Source organism: Gopherus flavomarginatus, chromosome 2 (assembly GCF_025201925.1).
Source record: "Gopherus flavomarginatus isolate rGopFla2 chromosome 2, rGopFla2.mat.asm, whole genome shotgun sequence".
NCBI lineage: Eukaryota > Metazoa > Chordata > Testudines > Testudinidae > Gopherus > Gopherus flavomarginatus.
Genome location: NC_066618.1, coordinates 218,910,324 through 218,925,835, shown reverse-complemented (window position 1 = coordinate 218,925,835; position 15,512 = coordinate 218,910,324). Strand labels below are relative to the sequence as shown.

General features: G+C 44.1%; 1 protein-coding gene across 1 annotated transcript in view; it reads right to left on the bottom strand.

The window, feature by feature from the left end:
- TAF4B (TATA-box binding protein associated factor 4b) overlaps nt 1–15,512 on the bottom strand; it is a 127,218-nt gene that overhangs the window by 57,534 nt on the left and 54,172 nt on the right. The window contains exons 11-12 of the mRNA XM_050942084.1: nt 12,004–12,134; nt 339–464 (exon numbers count right to left, since the gene is read on the bottom strand). Of these exons, the coding sequence (XP_050798041.1) occupies nt 339–464; nt 12,004–12,134 (257 nt within the window). The remainder of the gene's footprint in view (nt 1–338; nt 465–12,003; nt 12,135–15,512) is intronic.

Genomic DNA, 15,512 nt, shown 5'->3' with positions numbered 1-15,512 from the left:
GCATTTATTTCTGGAAGATTAGGACTCCTCACTGTTAGCGACAAAAAAAAAAAAGAGACCCAGTGAACTGGACAGTAGATATGCAGGGAGATGGCAATAGAAATTTACCCCATAGCTTGCCTGTGAGCTAAACATCCATCTCTAAGAGAAGCAAAAACCCAATAAGAACATCTTTTCTGCATGGCACAGGCCATGCTAACATATACTTACATGTTATAATAGCAAAATCAGGGATTGAGAAGTTTAATGTAGAATATAATGAGACAGGTGTCATTGGATGTGTGGTGTTCAAAAGACAGTTATTTTTCTTGGTGGCCAACAATAAGATGTTCTCTCACCTTGGCTGCTCGTAAAAGCATTTCTCGTTCCTCTTCATCCTTTCTCTGTTTTTCCATGTGATCCAGCTTCTCAAGAAATTTAAGTTGTGCTCTGGTGTCACTAGATACGATATACTTATTACTCTCCTGCAAAGAAATAACGATTAGAGCTGGTTAAGCTTTTATACACTACTAAAAACCTATTCTACGTCAAATAAAAACATATTGGAAAGAAGTTGAGTTGCATGAAATTCTCTTTTTCAAAGCCGATTGTTAAGTACTTTCCATACGATTCTGTTTACAAGAGAACCCATTTGCATGTCTCCTCTCCAACTACAGTATGGTCCTAGAAGTCTATTCAGCTACTTAATATCCCTCTGTCATTAGCATCCAGTTCCTCTATTTGGACTCCCTATCCTCACTGTCTAACAAACTTCGGTTTTAGATGTCTGATTTGAAACTGTTAGTTTACACCTAAGGGGGGAAAACCTCACACACAGAAACCATTTTCTTACTGAGCAAACTTCTTTTTTTTTTTACGTCAAAATGTTATACAACTAGGATATATATGATCCATTTTTACCACCTACTTAAGAAAACCATCGTAGAGATATGAACTATATTTCACGCTGCTGGCAAAATATAATAATTTAAATGTTGCAGCATTGTTTCAGCTAGTCATTCCAGAAATGATTTAAGCCTTACTGGTATTTCCAAAGAAGGTGGAAGAGGGGACTACATTTTTTCCAGAACCAGCTAAAAGATATTTAGATTGAGAATTAGAGTGCACATTAGCACTGTTCATTATAGCTTTAGGAATATATTTTCACCTTGGTTGATTAACAATTCCCTATTAATGCTAACGGTAACTACGGTACATTTGTGCATAAAGGTGAGTATAGGTAGAGTCCTGCAAATCCACGGATATCCACTTTATATCTGTGGGTATCCGCATCCACAGATGCAAATATCTGCGGATCATTTTTGCAGATTACAGATCGGATGCGGATACAAATTGTGTCTGTGCAGGACTCTAAGTACAGGACCCTTAGTGTACATTAATGGTAAACACCATCATTGCTTCCCTCCTTGAGTTTTTTGAATAGAACATACTTTTACCCTTTCTAGATATAAAAAGGTAAAAAACCTAATTTAAATATGCAGGGCATGGAAGGTTAATTTTCATTTTATTTTTGTTCTTATCCTTTACATTTTATATTTAATATGCCACGTACTATCCAGAAAATATGTAGACAAGACCAAAGTGGACTTTTTCTTTTGTTCTAGGTAAGTTACTTGACTGTCTCCTCTTATTGGTGGTACCCTTTTCCCTCTTATCTCAGAGAAACTGAAACCTTGAGACTTACGTAATCCTTTTCTCCTCCCTCACAACTTTAAGTTGTCACCAGCCCAGCCCAACCCATTCCTATGTTCTTTTTTAAAAAACACTCCTCCTACAGATCTGTTCTTGTCTTTTTATCTCTCTCACATGGTTCCTGGAACATCCACCCCTTCCTTCCTCAGGCTGCCCCAGTCCCTAATGTTATCTAGTGCTGTGTTTATGATGTAGTCTTGTTAGGCAAATATTTTGGGATTGGCTTTGTATTTTAACCATCGTTGTCAAAATCACTTGGGGCAGTATGAAGCTATACCACCATACCACATTATTTTGAATATGGTGTCTTTCAAAAGAGTACCCCTGAACACTTTACAGCATATACAGTAAGTTTATGGGGCAAGGATAAACTCAAACATGTGAGCAGTCAGTGATTTAAGTTCCATCTTTAGCATTTTAGTTTACACATTCCACAGAAAGAATCCAGTGCCAATCAACAACTTAACATGGAAACAGTATAGAACTAATGGATTCAAAGATACCTTAAAATCCACGACTCGACCCTCTACTAACACAGAATTCTCAACCAACCATTGCTCCAGACCTAATCAATCCTTCTCTCCCCTTACATGCAGCTTGATCCCCTCTTCTAAGAGTTCTTTGTATTATGGTATTGCCTCAGGAGACCAGGCTCCCATTGTGTGAAGCATTCTAAAAACACAAGGTAACAGCTCCTTCCCCCAAAAAGCTTGCAATCTAAGAAAAATCCTAAAGCACACCCTTGAATCCCATTCTCCTCTGCCCTAGTCATTCAGTTTTATTATTGCTCTAAGTCTTGTACCATTCCCCACAAGATGTGCACAATCCTGAAAGTCAGTATTGGTACATTAGTAGAATCTGTTTTGAAGTAGCAACCTAGAATCCACCATGTTGCACTATTGCTTTGAATGGCGGGTAAGGAAGCTGTGTGAAATTAAAATGCTTAAGACCCTTTACTAGTTTGGACTATCAGACATACAACCTGAAGCTCCCAAATGCAAGATTTAAAGCTTAAGTAGAGAATATAGATTTCTTACATGACTTCAATAGGTAACAGCATCATTCTCAACTTTCATAGGGGAAACAGGACTCCGAAATTAGGTCTTTGAAGTAAGGCAGGAACTATTTTTTCAATTGTTTAGTTTTAAAGTTCAGTTATATATGGAATATGTAAAAACTGAACATGTTAACTCAACAGATCTGCTCCCTGTGAACATTTGGCATCATAACCACTTGTTATACATTCATAAAACTATATATTTTACTTCTGTTCATACTGCAGAGCCAATACCACTATGTGAGAGCAAGATTCTGTTCACACTCATGAGCCAACGTAATTGTTAAATTTCCAATACAAGATTAAACTGTGCCCCCGAGCTACACCTGTGCAATTCCAGCAAAGACACTGAGATTGCACAGGGGTAACTGAGGGCACAATTTGGTCTGCATAATCTATTATTGCATATCACAAGCCAGAAAGCTGGATTCATACGTCAGGTTGAGTTTGCATGGCTGGTAGTTCAAAAAAATATCCTTTTGTTTTAAAACTGAGCATGTTTGCCCTCAAAGTAATTGAAAGGCAAACACAGAGCCCTCCCCAAGTGACACTCCAAGAATGTTTTCAGACTAGAACTGCACTTTAAAAATCCCATGTGTCAGCTGAAATTCTACAGTTCACCCCTGAACCGAAACCACCAATTTCCCCCACCCTCTCTTTTTGTGCAATGCATGGAGTCCTAAAAGGGCATTGGTGCAGGTTAGTCTAATATTTTGGCTAAAGTATACACAACTCTCCAAATATTTTCATCTTAATTTTGCATGTATACTTACGTATACATAAAGTTATTTCCACATACTCTAATGAAGCGTCTCTGCAGCAGCTAGAGGATTATGAGGCATGTCTTCAGTGGGAAAATACCTGGCAGTAAGTTCAAAAGCAGGTATGTTCCCTGTACGTGACTTGCTGTTTCCTTACTCAATTATCATGCTGTTATGAATGAGTGGGAACTCTGACTAAAGCAGCTATGGTTTAGGATGCCAACTCCTACCAAGAGTTCCCCCCAAATCAGGGCAACAAAGAAAAACAGACACACCTTGAGGAGTAGACAGTTCTAGCTCAGTCCAAAAACACACCAAAAAAAGGGACCACTAAGTGGAGGGAGCATTAAACTGCTTATAGTAATGGCCACCTCTGTCATTTAGGCAGAGCAGGCTGCAGAATGTTTAACAGTTATCAGTTAAAGCCCCCCTTGAAAATGGCCACCATCTCTCCTTGTTCACAATAGGACTGAAGCTACTGTTGCTCAAGAAAGATGGTGGACTCATATGAAACAGCAGGGGCACTCAGTCCAGTTGAGATGCTGGCCACTTTGAAAGAGCACCTCTCCACAGAATTCTGTGTAGTACACCACTGTATCCTTCCGCCTCTAGAGAGGCATGGGGAAAACTGATCACTAATCCTAAAAAATGCTCAAGTGTAGTATGTGAACAAAATTTCAATGAGTTTTCACTATATGGGAAGTTTGAAGCATGTGTTCAGTTATTGAGATTATTGCGCACAAAAAAGGCTGATAGAGATACTAAATTGCTTAAAGGCCCTACTTAGTTTTAACTCCTGAACAGATTAGCAAACTCGCTGAGTACATAATATTTTCTGAGAAGTGACGAGTCAGCACAGTAGTTTGGGGGAGGATACATACAAAAAGGGTTGAACCCTTGCTTTATGCAGAAAAACTCAACTTTATGGAGTTGCTAGTGATGCCTCCACAACACAGCCTAACTTCTCACTTGCTTTGACTAGTGTTCTACAGTGATCCATCCACAATGACACCTAGATGTCTCTCCCATACACAAAGCCCATCAACATGTAGGAAAAATTTGAACTACTCTTATGTTTCAGTGCAGACAAGCACAAGAATCTTTTGTCACTGTGTTGTCTAGTTGCTTAAGACTGCTGGGACCCTTCTGAAATAGCCAAAACTAAAGGATTGTAAGGTAACCCAAAATTGTGTCATCTGCAAGATTTTCCAGCCTCACTATTCACAACTTCTTCCATCTCATTCAATACACTAAAAACTTCTCTGAGAAGACATACCTTAGATACTTTACCATTAACCTCTTCCCATGTAGAAACTGATCATTTACTCTCACTCTGTTCTCCAGCTGGTTTCTAAGCCATGATATAATTTTACCTTGACTACATGAATACCTACAACAAGAAGCTTTTGTGGCAACTATCAAAGGCTTTTTGAAAGGCAGTCATATCTACTGCTCTCTTTGAGCTATTCTGTTGATTCCCTCAAAGAACTAATAAGGGTGGACAGGCAGGTCTACTTTTATAGAGCTTAGAGTCCATACAAATTTCTATCAGGATGGAGAATTTGAACAGAGGGGGCCTGGAAGTGCCCATACCAAAATTAAACACACTCTTTGCCTAGCAACAGGCTTACTTGGGGACATGAGCTCCTCTCATACAGTTCATTTGTTGTTTCATTTTTGTGGTCTATTGTTACAATCCATTATAAAACTGCATCATCATATATCACCATCCAAGAAGATAGCTGCCAAGATTGGCAAGCTCGCCCTCCTTTATTGATCTGCATTAGCTACTAGTTATAACGGCTGTAACAGCTTCACATCTTCATAGGATAACTAGAAGTATCTATGGATTCACATGCGTTGTAATGGCTACGCACAACAGAGCTAAAATTAAAGAAGTTACGGAAGCTGCAACATCGGTTTCCTTACTTTTGAGAACAGGAGAACAATATAGCACATTTTAAGTCAGTTACTTTAAGAAAACACACATTGAAAAAGTTGTGTCTGACTAGCTCACAAGATGCAGAATTTCACAGTGGACTCAAATGCAGATTTTACTGTACAGACTGTTTCTTTAGAAGGACTAGAACAAAAATACTATGCATGTTACTCTCTGTAGTATTTACTTCTCTATCCAGCAAGGGAAAGAATTACTTGCTTTAGGCCAGACAACTCCCAAGAGGATTTCCCGCCCCCATTTTCACTGCTCCTATTGTACAGTATGGGTGGAAGTTATTTTAATCAAAGTGTAATTCTTGAAGAGTTACATGGTGTCTCATATCCTGCTTTAGATACACACATTTCAAATCTAACTCTTTTGTACATGCAAGTCTGAATTTGTGAATGCTCACCTGGCTGGTAGAACACATGCAAAATAGGAATGCATTCCCATGTTGCAAATGAATACCTAGCCCTAGCAGAGAAGGGAAGGAGAACTACACTGGGGCCACATAAATCTATGGTGTTCTTTACTTTCTACGTTTGGGAATTTATCACACTTTAAAAAACCGTATATTCCTAGTTACATTACGAAAAGTAGCCGGCCCCCATTTTTAAAAAAAATTATAAAAAGTTCATACAAGAAAAACACTACCTATGCAAAAACAGGTGTCTAAAAAAAGTCTTATTTTTCAGAACCTACATTTTTGCTTAAGACTATCCACATGATTGTGAATTGTTATGGCCTTTGTTTTGAGGAAATGGGACATCTGATGAAGTGTTATAATCTTTCTATCTTAGCTTCTGGCAGTTCAATTGTGAGTTCAAACCTGGAGGCCATTTAGGGAACTGGGGGTAAAAAAATCTGTCTGGGGATCAGTCCTGCTTTGAGCAGAGGGTTGGACTAGATGACCTCCTGAGGTCCCTTCCAACCCTGATATTCTATGAAGCTCTTGATTTGACAAATCTATTGGTTTCCATTCCATTAGGACAAAGGCAGTCAGAAGTCTGTGTGCCACATTAAGACCATTGTTCAGAAATTTCCCTTGGCTGTCTTGTCTTTACAGGATGTTACAGGCATAGCTCCCCAATGTTCCGGCAAGCTTTCAGAGTTTGCTTCACCTCATTTGTGCCAAAAAAGGCTTCTAATTTCCAAGTCTTTGGTTGGGATAGAGAGAAGTCGAACTTCGCTGACTTCCAGAGGCTCTTCTCATTGGGCATTGATACACTATTTTCAGATCGGATTTCATTCCATGTCATCTTTCTGGTTTGGAGCAACATGTCCAGTAGCGTCAGACACTATTACGTAGACATGGCCAGGTACTTCATTTCCCATTCTCTGATAGTACCTCTTCCATGTTTACTAATCTATAAAATGTATTTAAAAATTAAAAACCTCCTTGTGACAGTGTGCGCTTACCTCTTGTGAGCATTTGCTGTCAGATGAGAGCAATCCTGTGCTCTTCCTTTCTTTGCTGCCAGCATCCCCATTGGCTATGGCCCTCAGTCAGGTCTTCAGTTGCTCAGCCTTCCAGCTAAGTCACTCAGTTAATAGTTGAATGGATGGATGAATCCCTTGTGGGATAAAAGGTCTAACAGGGCCTGTCCCTGTGCCCTTATTCGTGTCTTTAGTCCAGTCTCTGAGCTCAGTTCCTCAGCCCCTTCTGGGCTAGCGTTAGTCCACGTCTGCTCTGGTATAGAGCAGTGCCCCCAGGGCACAGGCACTGCCCTGGTACAGAGTCGTCTCCCTGGAGACACTCTGCCTTTATCAGTTCTTATTGCCCCAGCTCTGAAGCCAGGTCACTCCTCCAAGTTCAGTCCCCTTCCAGGGTAACAAGGTCCAACACATGGTTGGCCCTCTGCAGGATCTTCAGCCCTGTCTATGAGCCCTTTAAATTCCTGTGCTTAAGCTTCTAAACTAAACTTGTCTCCTTTTCATGGCTTTTCACGTGGAACTTGGAGCGGACCATAAACTAGTTGAGATCCCATAGGTCCAGGATGGGCCTCAGCCCCCTTTTTGCCTTTGGGATCAGGAAGTACTGGGAGAAGAAGCCTCTGTCCTGGAAGTCTACTGGTACTCCTTCCACTGCCTCCAGAGTGGAGCAGACATGCCACTTCCTGCCCTAGGATGTGAGCATGCTCCGGGTCCCTGGGACTCAGCAAGGACGGGGGGGTGGTGGTAAGGTGGGGGAGAGGCGAACTGCAACATGTCGTCCTTGGAAATGGTGTTGAGGATCCATTGGTCCAACGTTATATGGAACCACTCCACTCAGAAGGCAGACAATCGGTTGCAGAACACAAACTTTATTAAATCAGGGGGTTTCCCTGGCAACAGGCCTGGTGCTCCCCTGCAAATAGTCAAAATCGCTTCTTTCCCTGCCTCTTGCCCTTAGAGGGCCTGGGCTGTGGGGCAGAACAGGACTGATGTTGAGACCGATGCCTCTGGTCTCTCAGCCTCTTGGACGTGGGCTCATATCTGCTCCATGCAGGTGGAGCTGAAGTTTGCGGCCTGGGCTTGTCCTTAGCTGGCGGGAAGTAGAGGCCCAAGGTTTGCAGGGTCCTAGGCGAATCCTTCATCCCGTGCAGACGGACATCCCTTTGGTCCGCAAAAAGCGCTTTGCCGTCAAACGGCAGGTCCTGCATGAGGGGCCGGGCCTCTGCCGACAGCCTGGATAGGAGGAGCCACAACACCCCACGCATGGAAATGGCGGAAGCCATTGAGCTGGCTGCCGTATTGGCCGCATCCGACGCCGCCTGGAGGGTTACTTTTGCCACTGCCCCCCTTCCTCTATCAGAGCCTTGAAGTCCTTTTTGTCCCGCTCCGGGAGGAGACATTCATACTTTGGTAAGGACACCCATAAGTTAAAAACACAGAAGCTTAGTAGGGCCTGATTGGCCACACTGAGCTGGAAGCTTGCCAAAGAATAAACTTTCCTGCCAAAAGTATCCAGTCTCCTGGTGTCTTTAACCTTGGGGGGTAGGTGAGGGCTGGCCATGTTGTTCTCGGTGGTTTACAGATTCCACCAGAGAGTTAGGTGCTGGGTGGGAATAAAGATACTCATGGTCCTTAGCTGACACGAAGTACTTCCTCTCCGCCTTTTTGGAAATGGGGGCCAAGGAAGCAGGAGTTTGCCACAAGGTAGTGGAAATGTTGGCTACTCCCTGGTGGAGGGGCAGGGCCACAGCCCGGTGCCAAGAACATCAGCACTTTGAAAAGGGAGTCAGACAGGCCCTCCATCTCCTCAGCCTGTAGCTGGAGGTTGGACGCCACCCTCTTAAGGAGGTCTTGATGTGCCCTGAAGTCCTCCTGTGGAATAGGTGGCGGTGCCGTAATGGCATCATCCAGTGCTGGAGAGGGGCTGGAGTGGAGCCGAGAGTCTTGGGTGGCACTGGGGGACGGTCGGTCCCCAGGTCAGAGTCTGGGTGTGGGGCCACCGACTTGGGACCTGTTGACTTGTCCCTCTACTGAGAAGGGGAGGCCAAAGGAGTCTGGGACACTCCGGCCACTGATTGGGTTCCTGTCTGGGTGGGCATCTGCAGCCATGGTGCCTATTGACACCGTCTTTGCCACAGTGCTCCTTGCCACTAACCGCTTTGGGGGCCAGGTGGCATCATCTGTTCCGGCTGAGCTGCATGACCTGGCAATGGCGGCTGGGTGCCAATGCTGAGGTCACCGTCTAGTGCACGGTCTCATAGGAGCAGCAAGATCGATGGTGCCTTCCACAGGACCGGGACCTCGACACCGAGGACCGATACCCATTGAAGTGCTGCTCCTGTACTCATCCCGGTGCCAGGAGCAATGATGTTCCAGTGCCAGTGAATTGCAAGAGGAGTCCTGAGTGCGATGCCTGGCAGAGCGGGAACTCGAGCAGGAGCATCAACATTGATGGTGTCGGGACCAGCTGCCGTAGCTGCAATGCGAGGAAGAGCGCCTGCGGAGCTTGTCACAGTGCTTGCACCTGTTGTTGCATGGCGTGGAGTGGCCTCAAGACTCCCATTCAAGCAGTGAGCTGCTCAAACTGACTGGTGTAGAGGGCTGGCATGAGCTGTGAGAAGACCACGTCAAACGAGGTAAGGAGTGGCTCTCAGTGCGGTAGCTGCGTCGTGCCGGAGAGGTCTGATGAGTCCCCAGCGGCGGCTTGCCTCGGGACTGACACCGGCAATGCACTGGTATCGGTAAGCTCAACATGTCTCGCGCAGCCTGAGCAGCCTCCAGCGTTGACGGCATCCTCTCTGCAGGGGAGGCACGCACGGACGGAACCGGGCTGCTCTGCTCAACACGAGTGGGAGGCCTAAGGGGGATCGAGGGCTGCCCGGCTCAGGACCAGCCTCACTTCTCTCCTTTTCTCTGTGCCACAGAAGTCTTCCCTTGCTTCTTGGAAGGGGAGCGGTGCTGGCTAGTGGAGGGGACTTCGCTATGCACTGAAGAAGCGGTGCTGGGTACCAAGTCCGCTCGGCATGTCAGGATAGGGCCCAGCATAGATTCCCTCAGGAGAGCGCGAAGCCTGACATTCCTCTCCTTCTTAGTCTGCGGCTTGAATGACCTGCAAATCTTGCAGCGCTTACTCACGTGAATTTCGTCCAAGCAGCGGAGGCACCAGCGTGTGGATCACTTCTGGGCATAGAACGGTGACAAGAGTCACAACTTGAAGCCTGGGGCATGCCCCGAACCCACTCTAACTACTTGAAAAACTAGTAAGAGTAACTGTACCATTAAGGTCAACTAGAGAAGCTGCAGCAAGATGTTCCGACTACCTTCCCAGGTGGCAAGAAGGAACTGAGGGTGGGGGGAGTGTGCAGCTCCCCTTATAGCGCAATATAGAGGGGCAACTCTAGGGGCCGCAGCAGCGCTCTCCCGTATGGGTACTGCTAAAGGAAAAACTTCTGACATCGGTGCACGTGGCGAGCACGCACACCTATTGTGAAATACATATGAGCAATCACTCAAAGAACCCCGGCTCCTTATTCCTCTGGTACCAGCCAAGAATGACTAGCTCAAACCCTGCAGTTCCTTTCAGCTGAGCTTGCTATGCTATGATTGGCTGCTTCCCTGCAGCCTTTCTAGCCAAGCCTGGAGGACCCACCTTCACCACTCCTTTCCTGGGACAAGGTATGGGGTCTCAAAAGTGTGGTACACCCAGTCACACTCCTGTTAGTTTCACTAGTTAACTTTCTTCCCACATGCAGTTTCATTTGTAAACAATTCAACAACCACATAAGTGGCAGGATCCTAGCAGTGCAAGGGTGTTCTCAGTGGTTTTAATCTGAAATGTGTCTAAAAATAGTACTAGAGATCCACATTTGTGGTCTTTCAATTACTTCTTTATGAAGTACCTATATAATCATTCATAAGCCAAATTTTTTTTTTAGTAAAAAAAGGGAAGCACCGGAGAAGGGGGTCAGCTTATGAACTGAGAGCAAAAGGTGGGACGCAGCCTCTCCCCACAACAGAGGGAGCAAGAAGCAGCAGCACAGCCAGCAGAGACAGAAGGTAAGAGGCGGGGCCAGTGTCTCTCCACTTCTGGCCATGCTGCTCTCCCCTCAGCCTCCGAAGCAGCTGCAGCTCCAGGGCTGACAGGCTGCAGCCGTGCAGTGCTGCCCAGCCTGCTGCAACATGCTGCGGCCAGGTCAGAGACATCCTCCCCGGGCCTCCCCAGATAAGGTGGGATGGGGAGAGTGTGGGTGTCCCAGTCTAGGGGTGAGGTCATGTGAGGGGTGGTCACAGGGGTTACTCTGACTCCCAGCTTCTCCCTGCCTCCCCCCCAAAAAATTTCCCCACCAGTGGCTGTCCTGGACCTTCAGGGTAAGCAGCTTGCATGCCAGGACACTCTTTACTTAGGTTTACCTCCATGCCTGTGGACGCTTGAGGTAAACAAGCCATCTCAGACCTCCAGTGGCTTATCCTGATGGCCCGGGAGCCAAAGTTTGCTGACCCTTGAATTATAGGGTAGGCTTATGAACAGGTTATAAAAACTTTGCATTTTTACTTATCCATCTTGGGGGGGGTCAGCTTATAAACAAACTAGCTTACGATCGAGTATACACAGTAAGTTCAATTTACAAGTAACTGTCAGCCCTTCAAACAAGCTGAGATCAGAAAGCCAAGCTCTGTTCTTTCAAGCTCAGGCATCACTACCAGTAATGAAAGTTCTGCAGGCAATTCAACCTTGCTTTACTACTGTGCAATGTTAGCGCCACTGAAGTCAATGCAGACCAAGTAGCCATGTGAAAAGCATTTCATTTTTAGCAATGGTACAATGGTAAAGTGCCATGAGAAAGGTCCTTGAATTAAAATGACCATTTCCATGAAATGTTTGAGCTAGGGCTTTTTTTTGTTTATCCGTACTTTAACTTTTAGTGCACACAGCAAAGATGTCAAAAGGGAAACACCTGGATTAATTCTAAGCCACCATTAACAGTAGCAAGCCTGGAAAATAGTCTTGGGCCAGATTAAAAACTTACATATAGCATGTGTGTGTTTATATGGACAGAAAGTTTACTTTTAAGGCTGCAGAAGAGGACAAACTAATGTAAAACTTGCTTAATTTCTTTTACCTTATAGGTTGTCATTCGATGCTGAGCAATTACAGTCAGTTTTTCTAGGAGCCCTCGTAATCTCTCCTGTGTAGCATGGGAGATCAAGTTCACAACATCAGAGTTAGGTTCCATAATGTCATGCCTTTTACCTGTGGAAGCAGAGAAAATCCATTACGTGTTTTAGGAGTAGTTGATAATTGAAATAATTAGCACAGCAGGTATTCTGTTCCCCCTGGAAGTCATACCCATTACGAATAAAGGTTTGGAGATTATGATTTTCCTGGTAAAGTCACAACTTCAAAGATCTTAGACATTACATTAATAAAACTTAGCCTGGAGCTTCAGAAAATATAGACTTAGCCTCTAGAATCATTTTCCTTGCAAGGTCATTTATAGGACAAAGTTAATAAGAACACAAATCAAGCCTTATGTTCGGGGGGTGGGAGAGAAATAGTAGCTGTAGAAATTAGTGCCATATTCTGTTAATTTCAGTAATTAAAAAAATAGAGAATTACATTTTGCCCTGTTAGACACTGCTTGTTAACAACTCATGACATTTATTTCAACGATGTTTTTTGCAGTGTACTTCAGGCATAAGAGCCTTTTCTCATCTACCTCTGACCAAACAGTATATACCAAATTAACCTAGATGCCCTAGGTGGTAACTTGGGAAATATACATCTAGTCCAACTAGGGTCATAATGCCATCACCTCTGACCTATTCTCTCGGGTTGCCACTCCTCTTCCTGTTCCCTGATGAGACCTACCGCCTCTCTCCATATTTCAACAGTTGATATCAAAAAGGGAGACAGCTTTGAGCAAAGCTGCTTGGGTCATACACCCGAAGCTAAGTGTTACTTCTGCAAATTTCTCAGCTGCAGATAGCCAAAGAGAAGTATTCCTGTGGTTGACACAATCAACATGTCAGCACATCTACACATAGGTACTTGGACAACCCTGACTACTTTTTAAATAGACAGCACAGTTTAGCTACTGATAACCAATGCTGATATCAGTAAAAACTATGAGGAGTCCTTGTGGCATCTTAGAGACTAACATTTATTTGGCCTAAGCTTCCATGGGATAGAGCCCACTTCATCAGATGCATGAAGTGAAAAATACAGGAGCAGATATAAATACATGAAAGGATGGGGGTTGCTTTACCAGGTGAGGTCAGTCTAACAAGATAAATCAATTAATAGCAGGATACCAAGGGAGGAAAAATAATTTTTAAAGTGGTAAGAGTGGCCCATTACAGACAGTTGACGAGAAGGTGAGAGTAAAAGTAGGGAGAAATTAGTAATGGGGAAATTAAGTTTAGGTTTTGTAATGACCCAACCACTCCCAGTCTTTATTCAGGCCTAATCTGATGGTATCCAGTTTGCAGATTAATTCCTATTCTGCAGTTTTGTGTTGGAATCTGTTTAAGTTTTTCTGTTGAAGAATTGCCACTTTTAGGTCTGTTATTGAGTGACCAGAGAGACTGAAGTGTTCTCCTACTGGTTTCTGAATATTATGATTCTGGATGTCAGATCTGTGTCCAACCTATCCTGAAGGACGATCTCTCACTCTCATAGACCTTGGAACACAGGCCAGTCCTCGCCTACAGACAGCCCCTCAATCTGAAACAAATACTCACCAGCAACTACACACTACACAACAAACACACCAACCCAGGAACCAAACCCCAGTGCCAGCTCTATCCACATATCTATTCAAGGGACACCATCATAGGACCTAACCACATCACCCACACCATGCAGGGCTTGTTCACTTGCACATCCACCAATGCAATATATGCCATCATGTGCCAGCAATGCCCCTCTGCCATGTACAGAGGCCAAATTGGACAAAAATCTGACATCAGGAACCATAACATTCAAAAACCAATAGAAGAACACTTCAATCTCTGGTCATTCAATAACAGACCTAAAAGTAGCAATTCTTCAACAACAACTTCAGGATTAGGACCTCATTCTGCTAGGTGCTGTACAAATGTGCTTTCTCTACAGCAAACACACACTTAGGCTATGTCTAGATTACCACGGTAAGTCAACCTACACTATGCAACTCCAGCTATGTGAATAATGTAGCTGGAGCCAACGTACCTTAGGTTGAGTTACCGCGGGCCTACAATGTGGGGGGGTCAACAGAAGGAACTCTCTCGTTGACTTACCTTACTCTTCCCATCGGGAATAGAGTACGGGGGTCAACTTGAGAGCGCTCTGCTGTCGATTTGGCGGGTCTTCACTAGACCCACTAAATCGGCCGCAGGTGGATCGATCTCAGAGTTGATCCCGGCTGTATTATAGACAGCCTGAGGTTGGGGGAGAGAATCAAGTTTTTAAATATATGCACTCTTGTATATGCTCCCAATATTATTCATAAATAAAAATACATAAAGATATAGTCTTGCCCCAACTGCCTTCAGCCCAGCTCTTTAAAATGTGAGCTGAGTTCCTGCAGGTATTGAAGCAAAAATGGTCTGAAGAAGACGTCTCAAGGGAAAACAGTAGTTTTTACCATCAATGCATGCCAACAAGATTGCTACTCCTGAAAGAGCTTTCAAGATTATCAAGGGCCCTGAAGACACTGAAATAGGAGTATGTTGGAATGTCACCTTCCTACTAAACAGATCTGTTTCCTGTGTATAAGCTAGTATGGGTTTACTTCTGATCATATGAGCAGAATCTAACACTTGTGTAAGAAGTATATATTTAATAGTGAGATTTCAAAGCTTGAGAGCTGTCATTGGGTTGGGGGAAGGAAGCCAATTATTCACACTTTCCTATGTTATGGGTTGCATCAGTAGAAAGCTGACTAACCAACATCCCATTCGAATATGTTTGTGGGTAACAGATACTGTTCAGTACCTATTACAGTTCACAATCATAATTAAAAAGGTTCACAGCGTCTGTTCATGCTGTTGCTGCTGTTGGACCATTTTTTCTTTGGGTTACCCTACAAAGCTTATTTTTAAGACCCACCCCAAAATGTTTAGGACAGATTTCCTGATTGTAAGTACAGCTGTCTTGTTTTCCAGACTAAATAGAGTTTATTAACTTAGTATGAGATTACTGTAATAACTTTCCTACTCAGATCTGAACCTTAGAGTTCAGAGCATAAGAAGCTAGCATGAAACCTCCAAACTTAATTACCAGCTTGGATCTGATATCGCTGCCACCAGCCAGAATTCCAGTGTTTGGCTCACTCTGGTCTCCCCAAAACCTTCCCTGGGGGACCCCAAGACTCAGATTCCTTGAGTCTCACAAACCATTTCCCTTCTCCCTCTTCCCCTCCAGGTGTTCCCTCCCTGGGTTCCTGGAGAGATATACAGATTCAAGCTCCGTGAATCTAAACAGAGGGATTCCACCCTCTTTACCTCCTCCCAGATTTCCCCACCCTGGGTACTCTAGGAGATTTCCTGCTTCAAGTCCTTGAAACACAAGTACCGAGAGATCAATCTCTCTCTCCCCTCACCCAGAGGGTATGCAAAGTCAGGCTTAGTAAATCTAACACAAAGAGAT